This window comes from Acinonyx jubatus, chromosome B4 (assembly GCF_027475565.1).
Source record: "Acinonyx jubatus isolate Ajub_Pintada_27869175 chromosome B4, VMU_Ajub_asm_v1.0, whole genome shotgun sequence".
In the NCBI taxonomy this organism is placed as follows: domain Eukaryota; kingdom Metazoa; phylum Chordata; class Mammalia; order Carnivora; family Felidae; genus Acinonyx; species Acinonyx jubatus.
This window is the reverse complement of record NC_069387.1, coordinates 131206417-131226951: the sequence shown is the minus strand read 5'-3', so window position 1 is coordinate 131226951 and position 20535 is coordinate 131206417. Positions and strand designations below refer to the sequence as shown.

The 20535-nt window shown below is 57.1% G+C and overlaps 1 protein-coding gene across 8 annotated transcripts in view; it reads left to right on the top strand.

The window, feature by feature from the left end:
- Positions 1-20194, top strand: part of MRTFA (myocardin related transcription factor A) — a 210282-nt gene extending 190088 nt beyond the window's left edge. For 7 of the 8 annotated variants that reach the window (XM_053226838.1, XM_053226840.1, XM_027070650.2 and 4 more), the window contains 11 exons: positions 836-891; positions 3141-3216; positions 4963-5124; positions 8951-9126; positions 9660-9791; positions 11411-11664; positions 11842-12013; positions 13163-14173; positions 15090-15254; positions 15565-15625; positions 19043-20194. In XM_053226838.1, the coding sequence (XP_053082813.1) occupies positions 836-891; positions 3141-3216; positions 4963-5124; positions 8951-9126; positions 9660-9791; positions 11411-11664; positions 11842-12013; positions 13163-14173; positions 15090-15254; positions 15565-15625; positions 19043-19560 (2783 nt within the window). In that variant the 3' untranslated portion in view covers positions 19561-20194. The remainder of the gene's footprint in view (positions 1-835; positions 892-3140; positions 3217-4962; positions 5125-8950; positions 9127-9659; positions 9792-11410; positions 11665-11841; positions 12014-13162; positions 14174-15089; positions 15255-15564; positions 15626-19042) is intronic. The other variant, XM_027070651.2, reaches the window with a different exon arrangement.
- Positions 20195-20535: the final 341 nt, after the last annotated feature.

The window sequence follows — 20535 nt, the reverse complement described above, 5'->3', positions numbered from 1 at the left end:
GTGTGCACCAGGGTCAACCAGACAGTCACTGTGAAATTCTTTTAGTCCTTAGAGATGAAATTCAAGGTCATTTTAGCTGAAGTGAAAAAGGAAATGGCACCCAGCGAGACCTAGGTCTTTCTGGTTTAACTGCCCTGCCCTGTTCAGTTTGGTCACTTTGTGAGTCCTAATGAGGTTGAAGGAGTAAGGTGGACCCCACACGCAGCTGTGCTCCTCCCAGAGTGAGGTGGGGCCCAGCAGGCATTCTTGGAAGATTGACTGATCAATAAGGATTGTGCAGCTAACAGTCTGGTAACAGGTCCAGGATATTTTTTTTTTTTTTTAACATTTATTTATTTTTTTTCGAGAGAGAGAGAGAGAGAGAGGGAGACAGACAGACAGAGCACAAGCAGGGGAGGGGTAGAGAGAGGAGGGAGACACAGAATCCAAAGCAGACTCCAGGCTGTGAGCTGTCAGCACAGAGCCCGACTTGGGGCCTGAACCCATGAATCATGAGATCATGGCCTGAGCCTAAGTCGAATGCTCAACCAACTGAGCCACTCAGGCGCCCCTCCAGGTTACTTTTTTAAGCTATATTCCATTTTTGCACTTTATACAGCCCAGGCTTAGGTAGTGACTGTTCTCGTTAGGAATAAAGTAACCAGAACTGTTTTAATGGGGCAACTGAACCATAAAGATATGTGCTTACTCAGGTGCCATGTTCTTCTTCCCTTCCGCTGATAACAATTAGTATTTCTAAAATTAACTTGAATTAAAATGCCTTCTCCACCGTAAACTATAGCTGTGCACATGATGCTTCATAAAAGTAATTCTTTTATGATTCTTTTCTCAACAGCTTTGAAAAGTCCAGCTGCGTTTCATGAGCAGAGAAGGAGCTTGGAGCGGGCCAGGGTAAGGCCTTTCTTCCCCAGGGGCCTCCAGAGTGCATTTGCAGAGCCCATTGTATTGCTGCTGTATTCCTTCCAGTCTAGTGCGCCCTGGGGCCAGCCCTCACCTCGTTCTAGACCGGAGGCGCTGCCTTTTTCTATTCTGTCCCCACCCCAGCCACCTTGTGGCACGATCTGAAAACGGGATCAGAATTTCTCTTTTCCTGCACTTAAGGGTATATGATGATTAGCAGTCCTCCCTCTTGTGGCTCTGGAGACCGCTGGTATTTCCCCGTCTTTAATTCCACTTCACCTTTTGTGGATATTAGAACGTGAACAGCAGCCATTGAAAAGCTTGCTGAGGGCTGGTCCTCCCGAGTCTGTGTCTGCACTGCCCACACCTCTCCAGGACGGGGATTCCGAGGGACAGAAAAGGTCTCTGTTGCCCAGAGTAGCCAGTGTCCACTCAAGGCTGTGGAGGCAGAAGGAAGGCCCCTGCCTGAGCCCCAGTTCATGTTGCTGCACCTGGCCTACTGCCTTGTCCCCCCTCAGTTTCAGTTCCCTCAGGGGCCTCAGGGGGATATTCTGCTGCCCAGTGTGGGCAGAGATGGGGAAGTCACCAGAACATGCTTCCCCTCTACCCCTTCACTTTTTTCTTTTACAAAAAGGCAAGGAAAGAGAACCTCCCAGTAGAGGACCCTATAGGCCATGGATCCTTAAGACTCCCAACTCTTTCAGAGACTGAAATATTTACCTCTAAGACTTTCTTACTGTCTTTATTTTATTTTTTTTTTTTAATTTCTAACAAGAATTATGAGTAATTCTTAGAGTGAGCGGGAAGAATGAGGTCATGGACACGGGGAACAAAGCAGCAACAAACTGTGCTGTTGGAGTTACTGGGAAGAGTGGAGAATACGGCAGGGGTGGGGGGGCGATGGCATTGCCCATGCCCCCATCCCACTTGCAATAAGACTTGGTGCCATTACCTGGACTGCTTCGCAGTAGGCAAGGAGTTCATTGGAGCAGATTAGAACAGCTCTTATTTTACAGAGTACTTTTATAAGCAGCACGACATCATTTTGTGGTTGATGCTCACCTTAGCTCTTACGAGTTAGGTGCTCTTCGTCTTCATTTCATAGATGCAGCTAAGAGAGGTTAACTAAGTTACACAGCTAGTAAGTAGCAAAGCTGGGACTCAAACTTTGGCCTGTGGATGCCACATATTTTCTTAATTAGTGCCGTATTCTGCCTTGGCTTTGGCCACTGTTCCCAACTTCAGGTGGCTTAGAAAAGAAGACTTGTGGCGTCCAACACCTGTTCTGCCACCTGCAGCAGCCATGGCAGTACTCTTGCCCTCTGCAGATGGGGCAGAGCGATAGGCCCAGAGCCCACGGCCACTTTAAACCGTCTCCTAAAGAGCTCAGCACCACCCCAGGGCTGGCACAGGGCTGCCCAGTCAGAGCACCAAGTCTTCACCTTTACCACACACTGTGTGTGCTGGTTTTGACCCGGTAATGGTCTTGACCTATGGTTTGAAAAATTCTGGTGCAGAGGTTAAGAGCATAGACTCTGGAGTCAGATGGATCTGGGGCCACCTGTACATTAGAACACAAGCACCAGGCATGTGCTGGCTCAGAGACTGTTAAGGGAATGGTTTCATTCACCTGGAGTTGCAGAAATGCCGAAATGAGGACACTGGACTTTAGGGAACTAGGGCTATGACACCATGTATCAGAATTAGTATTCCGTATGGCAGCCACTCAGAATGAGTGGGAAACGTTCATGAGATCATACAGTGCTACCTTTTTTTGAACAAGGCATAAAATTATATTCAGTATGATTACAACTCTTTAAAATTAGACATCTTCTGCCTGGAAGAATGGAAGAAATAAATATCCCCAAATACTAAGTGGGTGATTAAAATTTTTTATTATTGTTTCACTTTCTAATTTTCTAAATTTTCTTTGATGAACATAGTTACTACTTTTATGATAGTACAAGTAATAAACTTTTAAGAAAAAATTAGTGTTCAGCCTCAGAGAGACAAATAGTCTGGATAGATGGGTGGTGCCCTGGGCAGGTGCATTGGAAATGGATGTGCCCCTTCCCCCAGAACTCCCCTTGCCCCAGAACCCTGCAGGCTCCAGGCTGAGATCAGGGGGGCCTACAGAGGTGACCAACCACAGACACAGCAGCCACGGCTGCTTTTTGGTTCTGTCCATTCCATAACTTGTATCCTGGATTTGAGATCTTCTTGGTGTGTTTTTTCTGTAGACAGAGGACTATCTGAAACGGAAGATTCGTTCCCGGCCGGAGAGATCAGAGCTGGTCAGGATGCATATTTTGGAAGGTGTGTTAGGCTGGAAATGCTTCCTCCCCTTACCCTCGCTGTTTTCACCATGCATCACCCACATGTCTTTTTCCCTCTGTCTTATCACTCCCATTTCTGGCGACAGTGGGTAAGCCGAGCCTTAGGACGGTAAAACAGCAGGGCTGTGGTAGCCACCGCTGCTTCTGAGAGTTCCCAAAGCAGCAGTCACATTCTCTCATGCCGGCTTGCCCTTTTCTCCTCTGGCTGTGTGGTAGCCCCGGATCTTGTCTCCCCTTGGTATGAAGCCTGTTCTCCAGAATCTTTTAAAGATGCAGTTACTGTCTCTTCTCCTCCACTCATTCACTCGCGCCTTCATTCAGCAGTCACTCAGACCTCTGTGACGCAAGTGGGCCCATGGCAGGTATGCTCCGCCTGACCCCATCACACACTTCTTTCCACATTCTAGTGAAGGAGCAATTCTGGCTGCTAAAAACACTGTGACTCAATTCTTTTTTGTTGTTGTTCTGTATTTATTTATTTTTTTATTTGAGAGAGTGCACGCATGTGCAGGAGCATTAGAGAGGGGCAGAGGAAGAGAGAGAGAATCTTTTTTTTAAAGAACCAGTGCATCCTTTTTTTTTTTTTTTTTGAAGTTTGTTTATTTTGAGAGAGAGCAAGTGGGGGGAGAGAGGTGAGGAGAGAGAGAGAATCCCAAGCAGGCTCTGCACTGCTCAATGCAGGGGTCAAATTCACAAACCATGAGATCATGACCTGAGCCGAAATTGAGTCAGAGGCTTAACTGACTGAGCCACCCAGGCACCCCAGAGAGAATCTTTTTTTTTTTTAATTTATTTTTGAGAGAGCACAAGTGGGGAAGGGTCAGAAAGAGAGGGGGACAGAGGATCTGAAGCAGGCTCCACACTGGCAGCAAGCCCTTGTGGGGCTTGAACTCATGAACCACGAGATCATTACCCAAGCTGGAGTTAGACACCACAAACTGAGTCTCCCAGGTGCCCCAGAGAGAGAAAATCTTCTTATTTTTTATTTTTTTTTAATGTTTATTTTTGAGAGAGAGCATGAGCAGGGGAGGGGCAGACTGAGAGGGAGACACAGAATCCAAAACAGGCTTCAGGCTCTGAGCTGTCAGCATAGAGCCCGATGTGGGGCTCGAACTCACAAACTGTGAGATCATGACCGGAGCCAAAGCCAGACATGCAACCAACTGAGCCACGCGGGTGCCCCCAGAGAGAAAATCTTAAGCAGGCTCCACACTCAGAATGGAGCCCAACTTGGGGCTTGGTCCCATGACCTGGGATCATGACTTGAGCCATAATCAAGTTAGACACTCAACCGACTGAGCCACCCAGGCGCCCCTGTTCAGTTTTGAGCCAACTTTGGGGTTGGATAGGAAGTTTTCTTAGTCCGAGCACCGCACTGTGTTGACAGAGACACTGAGACCCAGCAGGGACTGAATTGCCTTTGTAACCCAGAAAGCTTGAGGGAGGATGAGGCACACGCTTCATCGTCTGCTGCGCTTTCGGCTTTGTTGCCCCCTGTGCCCGGTGAGCTTTGCTAGGTGTGCCCGTGCTCTGTCTGCAGTTCGGGGCCCCTTCTTGTGTCCACGTAGAACTTCAGGCTGGGCCGCCCTTCTCTGCCTGGGACACTCTCTGCATCCTGATGGCTTCTGCTCCTTCCCCAGAGGGAAGGAGAGTTGCTCTGGAGCTCCCAGGGTAGAGCCAGGTCCATTCCTACATCCTCCTGCACTCCATTCTCTCCCACGGGCAGAGACCTCGGCCGAGCCTTCCCTCCAGGCCAAGCAGCTGAAGCTGAAGAGAGCCAGATTGGCCGATGACCTCAACGAGAAGATTGCACAGAGACCGGGCCCTATGGAGCTGGTTGAGAAGAACATTCTGCCTGTGGAGTCCAGCCTGAAAGAAGCCATCATTGGTGAGGAGGCCCCAGCCACCCTACGTGGACATGCAGGCCAGACGCAGAAGGAGGAGCTCTGGGCTTCTTGCTGTTTGATTCCGGCTTTGACTTGGGAACTGAGGTGCAGAGTGTGAGGGCCCAAGAAACAGGCTGTGTTAGCTTGGGGCAGTGCCAGCGGCCTCAGGGGTCACACCAGAGTAACTGAACAACAGAGGCACCTCTGTCCACCTTCATCTCTGCATACCCAGAGGCTTTGTCCTCTCCCACGGGGTGGCTGGATGTCAGGGCTGATGTGTGTAAACCCACGGGGATGCCAGGAATTAGAAATCTGTGCCTTACTGTCTCTTTTTCTTAGTGCAGTCTCTCTCAGAGAGTGGCACTTTCCACAGATACTTCACTCAGCAAATACTGATTGACCCAAGAGGTGTGCTAGGTGCTAGGACCGCAGCCCCACAAAGCAGAGCAGGCCCCTCGCCCTTATGGAGCTCAGGCCTAGGAGCAGACACCGGCAGGTCAACAGGCAGCAGCAAGACAGAGACAGAAGCTGTGCCGGAGAGAGCCCTGGCTACGCTGGGCACACAGAGGAGGGTCCCCAGCCAGGCCCTGACAGTAGGGTGTGGTGCCAGAAGAGGTGACGGCCAAGTCTGGGGCTGCAGGATGAGTAGGAATTAAAGTATATTCGGGGAGAGAGGTGCCGCGGGCTCCAGGGGAGAGCTGTGCAAGGTGAGGAGCAGCCTGGGCGTGGAGCTGGAGGAGGGGGTATCGAGACGGGAGGTAGGAGGTGGGCAGAGTCCAGGACATGCCAGAGCCTCGTGTGCCATGGGCAGGTGTTCGGACCGGATTCCTTTAGAGTTTGGTAACTGTTAGCACCAATGTGGCTCCTGGGCTACAGTGGGCCCGAGACCTGGTCCTGGGCAAGGCTGTGCGTTCCTGCCCCTGGAAGGTAGCTGTGCCACCAGGGAGAGGGGGCGCAACTGCTCCCTTCGTTATAAGCAGTCAGATCTTTTTGGCAGGGCCCCAGGCTGAGTTGGGCCCTGAGCCCTGGGTCAGAGGACTTTGGTTTCCGGGGCCTCGTCTGCACCGCAGACAGTGGTTTGACAAGGTCGGAGGCAGCCGGCGTGCAGGGGGCTGCACACCCTGGGCCCCAGCAGCCCCTCTGCCATTGGTGCCGGTAACCCTCTTAGTTCACCGCTTTGCCCTGGCATTCATCCCCCCTCCTCTCCGTGTTCTCCTGCCCAATCCTCACCAGATTCCACACAGCCCCTAATCTCAGGCCCTGCGTTTAGGTGACGGTCAGTTCTGGGCTCTCTAGCCAGCCGAAACCTGAGAGTCGGCATTGTGCCCGGCCCTGTGTAACGTTCTGCAGTTTACAGAGATGAACAAAATATGACGCTGCCCTCAAAGAATTCAGTACAATGAGAGGAGACTGATGTACGAACAAGTGATTTCTGAGTCTGGCCCCTGGTCAGGTGCCAGCGCTGCGTGGTGAGAAGGTCACGGTCCTGTGACATAGTAGCTGAGTCACCTGGCTTGTGGGACAGTTTTCAGGTCCACAGTGATGGATATAAAGGGCCCCGCACAGTCTTTGGCGCCTGGGGAGCCTCACAGAAGGGCGGCTGCTGTCGTGGACGACGTGGGGTGATGGTGGGTCAGGTGTAGTGTGAGCTCGGCTGAGAAGGTGTCCTCTCAGCGATGGGCACGGTGGTGAGGCCCGGAGAGCAGTCACGGACAGTACGGCACATTTGGGGTCCACCTTTGCCAAATGGGGAGCGTACGTGACACTCCAGGCAGGGGGACAGCATGGGCAACGGCCCGTGGGCGTGTTAGGGCGTAGTTTGTTTGAGGACGGGGTACGTAGTGACCACTGGTGACTTGAGAGAAAGGAGCATATTTGCCAGCCAACGCCAGATCCTGTGGGTTTTGGGGAATGAGTAGGTGGCAAGGAAGCGTTGACAGCAAAGGCAGGCCGTTTGTTCAAGAAGTGAGCGGAGAAGGAAGGGGGAGGGAGAGGGTGGGCTGGGAGGAGAAATCGATGCAGGTGTGTGGCTGAGAGGAAGGAGTCAGAGGAGGAGATGGGAGGATGGGAGGGGAGAGACTCAGGCCAGGTCTGTGGAGGAGGAGGAGAAGCTGGCCGTGGAGAGTGGGGAGGGAGCCCAGGCAGTCCTGAGGCCCGCTGTAAGTGGGGGCCTGACAGGGGCTTTGCAGAGGCTGGCCTCCCGCTGTCTTCCCCACACACTCCCCACGGCCACTCCCAGCACACGGCTGCCACTCGCGTGCTCACACGCACATCCCTCCCCCAGGTCACCCCCAGCTGATCTGTAAGATTCATGGCAAGATCTCTCTTCCAAGAAGTCCTCCCTGAGCCTCTCCTCAGCATCTGTGTTTCCCTCAAGCAGAGGCGACTGGACCAAAATCAGAGGGCGGGGACTCTGTCTCTCCACACCCTGCACCTGGCCCAGACCCGGCCACCGTAGGGAGAGGAATGCACTCTGCAGGGACCCTGGCCCACACTGGTCATTGGGCTTCTCCGGTGTGGCCGGCCACTCCCTCCGCTTGGACTGTCCCCGGGGGTGGAGCCAAAGCTCCTCCGTCCGGGATTCCGCCGTCCGGTGCTGGGTGTCGTGTGGCTCCTGTCCCGTGGCGTGTCTCCTTGCTGGGAGGAAGTGGGAGAAATCTAGATGCGTGACTGGCCTGAAGTACATGACAGTAACGGGGCTCCATGTCCCCCGTGTGCTGCACATGTGGCCCCCGCCAGGGCAGATGAAAGGAGGTGTAGGAGCCAGCCTTGCTGGAGGACAGGAGCCAGCCCGGCGATGGGCATCCCGGGCTCCAGGCTCTGGAGCTTCAAGCTCAGGCACATCCTTCCCTGGTCCCAGGGGAGCAGAGAGCCTCAGGCTGTGGCCCCGGAGAGCAAGAGTCTGCTGGGAGAGTTACTGGTGTGTTCTTGTTCCTCATCTGTGGTCTTTCCACCACAGCAGATTTCCCCAGACATGCCCGACAGCTCACCTCCGTGCTGTGACCGCTGCCTCAGTCCCTCCCGTGTGAATGGCAGACCAGCGCAGAACCTCTTCCCCCAGCGGCACTGAGGGGGTGGTTGTGATGTGAATCGTGTGAAATACCTACTTGCTCCTTCCTTTTGTGTCCTGGCGTTTCCACACTAGGGCCCTGCTCCCCCTGCTTCTGCCTCACAGCCTGGCCCCAGGAGCACGTGCACTTGAGGCGGCCAGGGACCCTGACCACGGGGCAGGGCATTTCTAGCCAGCAGGGGGGCTTTTCTTCTGGTGGCTGCTGCTGCCAGGTCTTGGGTCTCTGGGAGTCACAGGCCACTAAAGGGAGGTCACTGTACTTCAGTGATCCTGTTTCACCTGTGCAAGCAAGTGTACCTTTTCCGGGAGGCCCTTAGCCTGTGCCTGCCCTTTAGGAAGTGGAGGCAGCCCCGGGGAGGAGCTCTCATTGCAGGGTCCACAAGCCTCTGGGAGAAGAGAAGAGTTTTGTGCCACCATAGGATGGAAGTGAAGTGCGTTTAACAGCAGGGAAGCAGATGAGATGAAGGAGGCTGCAGGCTGGAGGGAGGCAGGGAGGGAGGGAAAGTAGGGCTTGACCTTGGGGACTGGACACAGTGAAGTCAAAAGCAAGGGAGCACTTGATAGCTTAGTAGCCAGCACTCTTCCTGCCTTTGTTTGGGGGTCCTGAAGAGGCGCTCTCCTGGAGCTCTTTTGCTGGTCTTTCTCACGTCGGCCTCGCTGGGGGTGAGGAGGGGCCAGAGTGGGCACCTTGCTGGGACAACCCCCCTTCCCATTCGCGGGCACTGGAGGTGGACTCTCACCATGGCTTTGGCTTTCAGTGGGCCAGGTGAATTACCCGAAAGTAGCGGACAGCTCTTCCTTCGATGAGGACAGCAGTGATGCCTTATCCCCTGAGCAGCCTGCGAGCCACGAGTCCCAGGGCTCGGCGCCATCCCCCTTGGAAGCCCGAGTCAGCGAGCCACTGTCCAGTGCCACCACCCTATCCCCCACTCAGGTGAGCTTGCCCCTGCTGGATGCTTTCCCTGCTCCCCAAGGGCCCCAGACCTGCTGGAGCTGCCCAGGGTGAGGTCTCGCCTGGGCCAGGTGTGGTGGGGAACCTGGGGATGTCCATGGCTGCCTGAGTCGCAGTGGTGGGGAGCGGGGAGGTGTCGGCAGCGGGCCCCGTTTTGGCCAGACTTCGCCAGCCTGTGGTCCCGGGCTGGGGCTGCCTTGCAGCAAGATTCCTGAGCCTCCCTGGCCTGTCCCTGCGTCCAGTCGGAACAGCCTGCTTCTCCCGAGTTCAGTTCAGTGGCCTTTTCACTGCCCTCTGTGTCTCCATGTTCCAGCTCCCTCAACCCTGCCCTGGGGGCCGGGTTCTCACCCCGCCTCCCATCTTGCCACCGGTGGCCCCCTGCCCGTGATGGCTCTGGAGGAGGTGCCTGTAGCCGCCTCTAGGCAGGGCAGGGCTGGGATGGACCCCCTGATAATGGTCGTGCCCCCTGGGGCAGCGGGAGAGGGAGGCTGTCCTCACCTCCAGCCCTTTCTCAGGTGGTGTCTCAGCTCCCAGTGGGCCCGGATTCCGGAGAAACACTTTTCCTGGCAGAGCAGCCTCCTCTGCCTCCCAGCCTCACCAATGGAACCACAGCCCCCCCTGCCAAGCCCACCCCGACGCTTATTAAGGTACAGGTCCCAGCAGCTGCCCTCCCCTCCCCGGGCCCCTCCAAGCCCTGCCGTGATTTCATCCCAGTGTGGGGCCAGCTGGGGGTGGGGGGCGGGGGGAGTGCACCAACATAGGTCATGGAAGTAACATGGGAGTTTCTCCTCTTCTCTCTGCGGACGCTGGCTGTCACCCTCGTAGCTGCCATTTCCTGAGCACAGTGGCTCTTATTCCGCCCTGCCCGCGAAAACACACCCCCACCCAACCCCTCTGGTCTACTGACACCACATGAGGCAGTAATCGAAGTCTGCTCTAGGAGTGACAAAACTGAGAAGGGAAATAATGGGCGCCAGGTCACACAGGGGCTGCTTTGGGTTTTTTTTTTTTTTTTTTTTTTTTAAGATTTTATTTTTAAGTAATCTCTACACCCAACATGGGGCTTGAACCCATGACCCCAAGATTAAGAGTTGCATGCTCAACCAACTGAGCCAGCCAGGTGCCCCGGGGCATTTTCTGTTCTCTTCCTCCAAGACCTGACCTAACATGTCTGGGGGGCAAGGCTGACCACCAATCCCCAAGACACCTGCTGGGGGACCTTGGTGTGGGGGACACCGTGTGGGGCACTGAGGTTCATGGAGCTCAGCAGCCCCATGACCCAGGGTCCGTCCTCCCTGTCCCACAGAGCCTCCTACTTCAGGGTCTCCGGGATTTCGCTCCAGACTGCTGCCTCTCCACGCCTGCACCTCTGCTCTCCCCCTCAACCCCGGGGCAGCTTCCCTTCCTTCCTGCCCCACCTGCTTCTCCCTCTCATCTTACCATCTGCCCCCCGACACACACGCTGCCCTGGCTGGGAGCCAGCCGCGTGCCTCTGCTGCTGCTCCCAGCCTGGGAGCCATCCAGGTTCCCATTCCCTCACTGGAGCCGAGTCCTTGCTGTGCCTCCGGCTGCTACCTTTTTGTTCATGGGGCTCCCTGGTGACCTCCTGTGTGGTGTCCCCACCCTGTGTGCACCATCTCTGCAAAGCCCCCCGAGGCCCTGCTGCTGGCAGGAAGTCTCAAGTGTGTGGCTTCCCGATCCCAGAGGAGTCAGTGAGCTGCCCCGCTAGGGTCGCAGTGCCCAGGCCGTTTGTTCTTCCGGGTGCCTCTCACCTCTGGGGTCTATTCCTGGCGGCCACAGATGTCGGAGTTTTTCCCCCCAAAATCCACCTCAAGCCTGTTCCTTATCGCACAATTGGTGCCTTTCTTTATCCATACACATTTGAAAGAACAGCGTAAATCTATTTGTCTCCCCTTCCTCTTGCGCGGGGGATTCCTCGGCCTTGTGGGCTGGCTCCCAGCCCCCAGCGCTCGGGGTGACACGTCTCCTAAAGTACCTGATGTGGAGGCTGTGAGCTCCATCCACCAGCTGTTTGGTACTTTGTTGTGTTTACTCTTAGCTGGAGGTCATGGCGACGTCCGCATTTGGTTGATTAGTCTCCGGGCCAGAGGCTCTTTTAAGAAAGAGGGGCTGTGCCCGGCCTCCCCCCCCCCGGCACGCTTGTGGCCACTGATGAGGCCGCTGCCCGGTAGCGGGGGAGCGGACGGGTCCTTCTCGAAGCCCGACGCTGCCCCCTGATGGCGCCTGCTGTCTCCTCTGCCCTCAGCAAAGCCAGCCCAAGTCTGCCAGTGAGAAGTCGCAGCGCAGCAAGAAAGCCAAGGAGCTGAAGCCAAAGGTGAAGAAGCTCAAGTATCACCAGTACATCCCCCCGGACCAAAAGCAGGACAAGGGGGCACCCGCCATGGACTCCTCCTATGCCAGGATCCTGCAGCAGCAGCAGCTCTTCCTCCAGCTCCAGATCCTCAACCAGCAGCAGCAGCAGCACTATAACTACCAGACCATCCTGCCCGCCCCGCCAAAGTAGGAACCCGCTCGCCACCATCACCCCTACCCCGCCCGACTGGCCGACGCCGGGCCTGGTGCGGGCGAACCCAGATCCTTAAGGAGGCTTTGTTCCGGATCCTCACGCCCCGCACCCGTCTCTGCCCCAAGGGTGTTGCTGGCCAGGCTCTCATCGCTACCTTTCCTTCTTCTCAGGCCCGCGGGTGAGGCTCCGGGAAGCGGCGGGGCCCCCCCGATACGCAGCCTCTCCACTACCGGTAGCGGCTCCGGCTCGGGTGCTCCTGGTCCCAGTGGGTTGGCACGTCAGAACAGCACCTCACTGACTGGCAAGCCGGGAGCCCTGCCTGCCAACCTGGATGACATGAAGGTAGGTGGGCGAGCCCTTCCTGCTGGGACGCTGGGACCACCGCCAGGCTGGCCTTCCCCCTGGGGTCTGGCCTAGTGTTTCTATGTGGGGAAAGCAGCCGGTGTAAGCCCCACGGTGGTGGTAGGCAGAGCAGAGCTCCGGACTCCGGTCTCCTCCGGCAGAGGCCCTTAGAACCTGCTCCAAGGCTCGCCTGGCCCTGGTCATCGTGATATCTGCCTTGTCATCACAGTCCTTACCATTAAGTACCGCAGCCGGCGTCTGTCTAGGGCCTTGGGGCTTACCGAGCCTTTTTATATGACTGCTCTTCCTTCACCTTTGCCGTGCGGCATGAGAAATAGGGACTGTCCCCACTGCCTCGGGATGAGCACGTGGAGATGTTGAGGACAGAGGAGCTCGTCGGAGGTCTCAGACCCGGCCGATGGCGGAGCCAGGATTCAAATGTGGGGCCGCCGGCTTCAATTCCCCACCTTTTCTACTTTGTCTGTTAGCGCCCCACTGAATGTGCTGCACACACGTGGTTCATCTGCCTGGGAAAATAGTTTGGGGCTTGGGACACTGACCCTGCTCGTGTCCTGGGACCTCAGAGGGTGGGTCATGCTCAGGGCCTGGCCTGTTTCTTCTGCCCTGATCAGAAGATGGAACAGACCAAACTCTCCCTGGAGAGTTTGTCCTCAGAAGCAGACCAGCCCCTCCCGAGTCATGATCCGACCCCAGTAAGATGCAGCCCTCGTGTGGGTGGCTAGGCACAGGCTCCAGGGTCCATCAGACCTTGGTTTAACATCTAACTCTGCTGCTTGCTGGGTGAGATCTGGAAGTCATTTTACTTTTGTGGTCTGTTTTCTCACCTGTAAAATCCAGTTGGTTCAATTAAGTATTTAATTGAGCACCAGGTACTGCGCTGGGGCTGGGGACAGCTGAGGGACCATCGTGCCCAGATGGAGGAGGATGGGCCCAGGACACACACGCACACATGTCTCACCCTCCAGGCTGTGGGAGGGGCAGGGGCTCCTGTATCTGAAGTACCAGCGGGACCCAGATGAATGAATCCTGGTGGACAAAAGGCTCGTCCTTCCCACCTCCCCGACTGCCCTCCTGGCTGGACCCAGTTCTCTCTGTCGCTCTGCGGCCCTGACTCTCGGCCCCTTGCAGGTGGCGGAGCTGAAGCAGGAGCTAAAGCTGCGGTCACTGCCCGTCTCAGGCACCAAGACAGACCTGATCGAGCGCCTGCGTGCATACCAGGAACAAGTCAGCCCTGCCCCAGGAGCCCCCAAGGGCCCTGCTGCCCCCTCCATCTTGCCCAAGGCTGGTGAGGTGGTGGTCGCCTTCCCGGCCACCCGGCTAAGCACAGGGCCTGCCCTGGTGGCAGCGGGCCTGGCCCCGGCTGAGGTGGTGGTGGCCACGGTGACCGGTAACGGAGTGGTGAAATTTGGCAGCACGGGCTCTACACCCCCCGTGTCTCCCACCCCCTCAGAGCGCTCACTGCTCAGCACGGGCGATGAGAACTCCACACCCGGGGACACCTTTGGAGAGATGGTGACGTCGCCACTGACCCAGCTCACCCTCCAGGCCTCACCGCTACAGATCCTTGTGAAGGAGGAGGGCCCCCGGCCCGGGTCCTGCTGCCGGAGCCCTGGGGTGCGGGCCGAGCTGGAGGGGCGTGACAAGGACCAGATGCTGCAGGAAAAGGACAAGCAGATCGAGGAGCTGACCCGCATGCTGCGCCAGAAACAGCAGCTCGTGGAGTGGCTGAGGCTGCAGCTGGAGCAGGAGAAGCGGGCGCAGCAGCCCGGCCCCGCCCCCGCCCCCGCCCCCCTCAGCACCCCAGTGAAGCAGGAAAACAGCTTCTCCAGCTGCCAGCTGAGCCGGCAGCCCCCGGGTCCCGCACACCCCTTCAGCCCCAGCCTGGCGGCCCCCACTGCCCACCACGCGGACGCTTGTCCCCTGGTGCCCCCAGCCGTGGTGGTGAAGCAGGAAGCCGTGCTGCCGGAGCCTGAGCCAGCCCCCGCTCCCCAGCTGCTGCTGGGCCCACAGGGCCCCAGCGTCCTCAGGGGGGTCACACCTCCCACCCTCATCACTGACTCCACAGGGACCCACCTTGTCCTCACTGTGACCAATAAGAACGTGGACAGCCCCGGCCTGGCCGGCGGGAGCCCCCAGCAGGTACCTGGGTGGAGGAGGGGCAGGGGCTGGGGGAGACCGTGAATATGCTCCAGTGACAGCCCCGTTTACCAGGCACCCCCATGGCTGGGCAGACTGGGCTGGTTTCCCTTCAACTTCCACTCGATCCTCTAAAATGAGGGGTCACCATCCCCATGTCACCAAGGACGGGTACTGAGACTTGGGAAGATTAAGGGGGCTGCCCAGGACCCCAGAGCCACGAGGGTGGAGCCATCAGGGACTGCCCAGCTCTGGACCTGGGTAGCCCCCACCCAGGCCAGGGACCATGCCTGCCTCTGCTTCGTAGGGGTGGGACAGGCCCCGGTGAGGGTCAGGGAAGCCCTTGCCTGGGAGAGGCCGAGCCTGGTGCTAGCCCTACTCCCCTCCCGCGCCCAGAGAAGCCAGCTGTCCCCCACTAAACTGTGCTGGCAGCCAGCTCCCTGCTGCTGCCACCCTCACAGCCCAGACCCTCCACCCTGGCTGGTCCAAAGGTGAGGCTGCTTTAGGCTTCGCGTGGCTTCTCGGCCCTGCAGAGCTCTGGCGCGGAGGAGAGGACAGTGACAGGAACCAGGCACCTCAGGATGGGAGACCGAGGCCCCTGAGCAGCCTCAGGCAGACAGGGAGGAGAGGCTGAAGGAGCCCAGAACCCCTCCTTTCCCAGGTGGCTGGTACCAAACCCACGTGGCCAGTGGCCTCATGTCTACCCCACCTTCTGCAGGATCAGAGGTCAGGGCTTCCCCCATCCCCTATCCTTTTCTGCCCCGATGGCTTCCATGCAGGCTTCCTAGAAGCCAGGGCAGCTAACAAGTTGTCCCGGCCCAGAAGGTAGGCGCCCCTGCCTTGCCCTCCCGGATTGTGCAGGGCCCTGGGCCTCCTTTCCTCATGCCGTCACCGGTTCTCTCACTGTTCTCCTGTCCAGCCCTTGTCCCAGCCTGGTTCTCCGGCAGCCCCTGGCCCACCAGCCCAGATGGACCCAGAGCACCCATCACAGCCCCTCTTTGGGACCCCCACTTCTCTGCTGAAGAAGGAGCCGCCTGGCTATGAGGAAGCTGTGAGCCAACAGCCCAGACAGCAGGTGAAGAAGGTAGACTGGGGCCTGGCCAGGGTGGGGGGCTGCCTGGGCTGCCGGGCTGGGCTCCCACAGTCCCCCCACCAAGCCCAGCTGGAGGATAGGGGCAGGCACGAGTGGGTGTTACAGGGTCAGAGTGGGCCTTGCGGGGCCGGGGGGCAGAATGAGCGAGCTCTGGGAGCCTGAGCACAGGCCGGTGGGCTCGGCAGGTTTGGCTGCTGGCTCAAGGGCAGAAGGAAGGGGCTCTGCCCTGAGCCAGGCTGGGAGCCTCCTGTTCTAGATTGTCATCTTTTTTTTTTTTTCTTTTTGCTATTTTGTTTCACAGGAAAATGGTTCCTCCAGCCAGCAGATGGATGACCTGTTTGACATTCTTATTCAGAGTGGAGGTAAAGCCCAGACTCCCGAGCTGCCTCCCAGCCAACCTTCTCCTTTCTTCAGAGGTTGTTTTCAGTCCTGGGGTGGTTGATTTATTGATTTTTGTCTAGTTATGGAAAGGACACTTAATGGACGAAAGGCCCCATAGTTTGGATGTAACAACAGCTGAGACACATCCCCTCTCCATGGCTTGGGCAAGAACCAGCCAGGGGATGCAGCCCTCAAGTAGCAGTGCTTTACCCCAGCACCCACCGCGTGGTGGGCACGGTCCCCGCGGCATGGGGTGTAGTGATGAGCAAAACGGAGACGTTTGCCTTTGCACGGTCTAGTGTGAGGAGAGGCATCGTAGACGAGTGAGTTCTATCACGCGTGAGGAGTAAATACTATGGAAAGTCGGGGCGGGGGAGGGTCTGAGGTGCCTGAGGGCGGTTGGGTTGGCCTTGTTGAGCTCCCTGGGGGGCACCCGTGAGGCCAGGTGTGTTGGAGGAGCGGCATGAGCGCAGGAGGGGGAGGAGGGGGAGGAGGTGCACGTCGGGGCAGAGCACGAGCCCTCACGGGCGCCGCGCAGGACTTGGGCTCTGGATGAAGTCAGGTGGAGGGCTGTTCCAGCTGGAAGGGCAGCTGTGGGAATCCAGGTGAGGCCAGGGGCCTGGGTCAGGCTGTGGTAGGGAAGTGGAGAAGCACTTGAGTGTGGGTGTATTTTCGAGAGCTGGTTGCTTTCCTTACGGACCAGGCATGTGGCGGGATGACAGGGGAGCAGCCATGGACGAGGGGGATGAAGGGCGCGGCCTGAGTCACCAGCCCGCAGCTGCAGGACTTCGGGGGGAGACGCAGGGGGCGCACTGGGGTGCGTCAGTGCAGCCCGTCAGGCTCAGGTGTGTCTCCCGAGACCGCCAAGCAGGGCAGTCTGTCACGTGAAGGCAGGTACTGGGAGGTGTCGTCGGGATTGACGTTCAGAGCCAGGAGATCTGGCGAGCAGAGAGGAGGGTGAGGCGGAACCCAGGGGCGCGAGCAGGTGACGTCTGGCCGTGGGCAGAGTGGGAGGGTGCCTTCAAGATGGTGAGGTCCTGAAGTCCGGGGCTGTCACCGGGCAGTCGGGGGAGACAGGAACCCAGACCTGGTCACGGGGTTAGCACTGTGGTGGCCCGTGGTGGCCTCGACCAGGGCTCCGCAGGGGGACGTGGGCAAGGGCCTGGGGGTGGAGGAGCCAGCTGGTCTGGAGAGCTCTCTGCAGAGGGTTTCCTGCGAAGGGAGCAGAGAGCCAGCCTGTTGGCCTGCTGGCGGAGGAGGTCCCTGAGTGCGGGGAGGGCACGGCGCCCGGTGGGAGCTGCGGGAGCTTGTGGAGGTTCTCTGAGGGCTTTAGTGCCGGTGTAGGGAGAGGGTTAGCGAGATGTACCAGTCAAGCAAGAGCTCGGCCATGGAATGGTACCCTTTAAAATGGTGACTCCTGGGGGCGCCTTGGCTGGCTCGGTCTGTGTGGAGCATGTGACCCTTGATCTGGGGGTTGTGAGTTGGAACTTCATGTAGGGTGTAGACATTACTTTAAGTGATTTATTCTTTTAAAGAATAAAATCTTTAAAAAAAAATGGTGAATTTTATCTCAAAAAAGAAATCCCACAGAGCTTAATAGCTGTTGTTCCCCTCAAGGTCATGATTCCTAGGAGCCTCCACAGGTTCTGGAGTCTACAGTGGGGCCTGGGGTACATTTCTAACAAGCACAGGTGGCACTGAGGCGGCTAGGCTGGGCGGTGCTCGCAGGCGGTTGGAGGCTGGTCTAGAGCCCGGGACAGAGGCCTGGGCACAGACAAGGGGAGTTCCTGGGAAAACCGCGATTGTGCCGGAAGCAGAGGGAGGAGGCCAGGCCTGGAGCCCTAGCAGTGAAGAGATGGCAGAGAAAGGGAGCCGGGCGTGCTGCCTGCCACCCAAAAAACACACAACTGGCCAGAGCCGGGGCAACTGTGCCGGAGAAGGCCTTTGAACGGGGTGGGTGGGGGCCAGCAGGGCCCCCCGTGGTGGCAGCTGGGGAGACTGAGCTTGGGGAGATCGTCATGCCCAGAGGGGACGGGGGTGGGGAGAGGCCCGGGAGGGCCAGGAGCAAGCCTGGTTTCTGCAGAATTTTTTTTTTTTTTTTTTTTTTTTGTGGTTAAACACAGAAAATCTGCCATTCTAATAATTTCAAAATGCACAATTCAGTGGCATTAAATACATTCACAGTGTTGTGCAACCATCACCACCATCCATGTGTAGATCTTTTTCGTCATCCTATACTGACACTTGTTTCCCAGTAGATGGTAACTCCCCCTTCCCCTCCCCCCAGCCCCTGGTAACCTCTGTTTTCTTTTCTGGCTCTGAATTCGCCTATTCTAGGGAGCTTCGCATCAGTGGAATCCTATATTATTTTGTCCTTTGGTTTCTGGCTTGCCTCACGTGGCAGAATGCCCTCCAGGTTCATCCGTGTTGTAGCAGGTGTCAGAATTTCCTTCCTTTTTGTGGCCGAATGGTAGCCCGCTGTAGGGATAGAGTATGCTGCTCATCTGCTCCATTGATGGACACCTGACTTGTTTCCGCCTTTGGCTGTTGTGAGTACTGCTGCTGTGAACACCGGCCCACTAGCCTGCATGGCTTCCCGCAGCGGCTGCGCCATTTTCATTCACACCAGCCACGCACAAGGTTTCGGACTGCTCTACATCCTCACCAACACTTTGGATTTTTTAAAAAAAAAATAATAGCTGACTTGGTGTGAGGTGGTTATCTTTTTTTTCTTTTTAAGTTTATTTATCTATTTTGAGAGAGGGAGAGAGAGAATCCCAAGCAGACTCTGTGCTGAGAGCACAGAGCCCCAGCATAGGGCTTGAACCCATGAACTGTGAGATCATCATGACCTGAGCCAAAATCAAGAGTCGGACACTTAACCCACTGGGCCACCCAGGCGCCCCAAGGTGGTGTCTCCTTATACTTTTGACGTGCCTTTCCCCTAGTGACTAATGAGGTTGAGCATCTTTTCCTGTCCTTACGGGTCCTTTGCAGATCTTGTGGGGTCTCTGCCTTCGGTTCCTTGGGGTTGAGTTGTAGTTCTTCACTCTGGATGTGACCCATCAGATACATGGTGTGTGGACATTTCCTCCCATTCCACGGACTGTCTTTTCTCTTGATGGTCTTTTCAACGCACAAAAGTTTTAAATTTTTATATGGTCCAGTGTGTGTATTTTTGTTGTTACCTGTGTTTTTGGTGTCACAACCAAGAAATCGTTGACAAGTCCAGTGAAGATTTCCCATTTCCCTCTAAGAGTTTTGTAGTTTAAGCTCCTGAATTTAGACCTTTGACCCATCTGGAGTTAACCTTTGTATGTGGTATAAAGTCGGGCCAGCTTCGGGTCCTGATTAATCAGGCCTGGTTTCTGACATCCCTTCACTTTCTTGCTTGGCAGAAATCTCAGCAGATTTCAAGGAGCCACCACCATCCCTACCAGGGAAAGAGAAGCCCCCCTCGACAGCAACCTGCGGGTCGCCCCTGGCCGCACCGTCCCCACCCTCCACCGAGCTCCCCCAGGCCACGCCACCTCCCTCAGGCTCACCTGCCCTCCCTGGGCGCCTGGAGGACTTCCTGGAGAGCAGCACGGGGCTGCCCCTGCTGACCAGCGGGCACGAGGGGCCAGAGCCCCTCTCCCTCATTGACGACCTCCACAGCCAGATGCTGAGCAGCTCTGCTATCCTGGACCACCCCCCCTCGCCCATGGACACCTCGGAATTGCACTTTGCCCCCGAGCCCAGCAGCGTGGGCCTGGACCTGGCTGACGGCCACTTGGACAGCATGGACTGGCTGGAGCTGTCGTCGGGAGGCCCCGTGCTCAGCCTGGCCCCGCTCAGCACCACCACCCCCAGCCTCTTCTCCACGGACTTCCTCGATGGTCACGACTTGCAACTCCACTGGGATTCCTGCTTGTAGCTCTCGGGCTGCAGGGCCAGGATGGGAGGGGCTGGAAGCTGGGGAGAGCCTGATCCCACCTCTGTGTGGTCGTGAGTCCTGACAATCATAGGCCCTGCTCTCCCCGCCCCAGGAGACTGGAGCAGGCCGTGCCGCCCCCTGGCTCAGACTCACCAAGGAGACAGGCTGCCAAGGAGCAGCTTTGGTCTAACCCCAGAGTTCAGGAGGCCTGGACAGGCCAGGGCCGTTCTATTGACCTCCTTTTGTGAGGTCGGAGGTGCAGTCTGGCTGCAGTTGGCTCAGGCAGGCGAGGCCCAGGGTCACTCTCTTTCCTTCTAGTCCCCTTTCCCTATGAGGGAAGAAACCAGCTTGGGCCTCTACCTCCCCATCCCCTCGATGCCAACCCCAGGGTCCCAGGCTTCTGGGAGGGGAGCCCCTTGCCATTTTAGTGTCTTGGTGTAGTGTAACCATTTAACGGTTGGTGGCAAACGTTTTCTGTACAGGTGTATATACCTCTATATTCTATATCGCCATACATATATATACATATATTTTTGGGGGCTGGGAGGTGGATTGGAGCTCCCTCCCATCCTGTGCACAATATAGAAGGGCCCAGAGACCACTGCTCCTGGGGTTAGATGCAGCCTTCGTCAGCCCCATCACGCGTGTTTGACATGTAGACACCCTGCCACCGCCTGTGCCCCACCTGTGCCCTGCTCCATACTTGTGCCACAAGGGCAGAGGCGCCTCCTTGGCCACCCGCCCACATTCCGTCCCGCTGCCTCATCGCAGCCACCATGGCCCTGGGACGGGAGGTGGCGGGGGGTGGGGGGCGTCAGCCCTCAAACGGAGGCCTCCTCAGCTCCCTCTGGCCTGTCACTATCATTAATGGGATTTAGATGGAATCACCAAACCAGTGCCGGGACAGAGGTCGGGAAGCTGTGTGGACTTTTTTAAAATAAAAACAAAAACACTGACTTTGGTCCATTTTTGTTC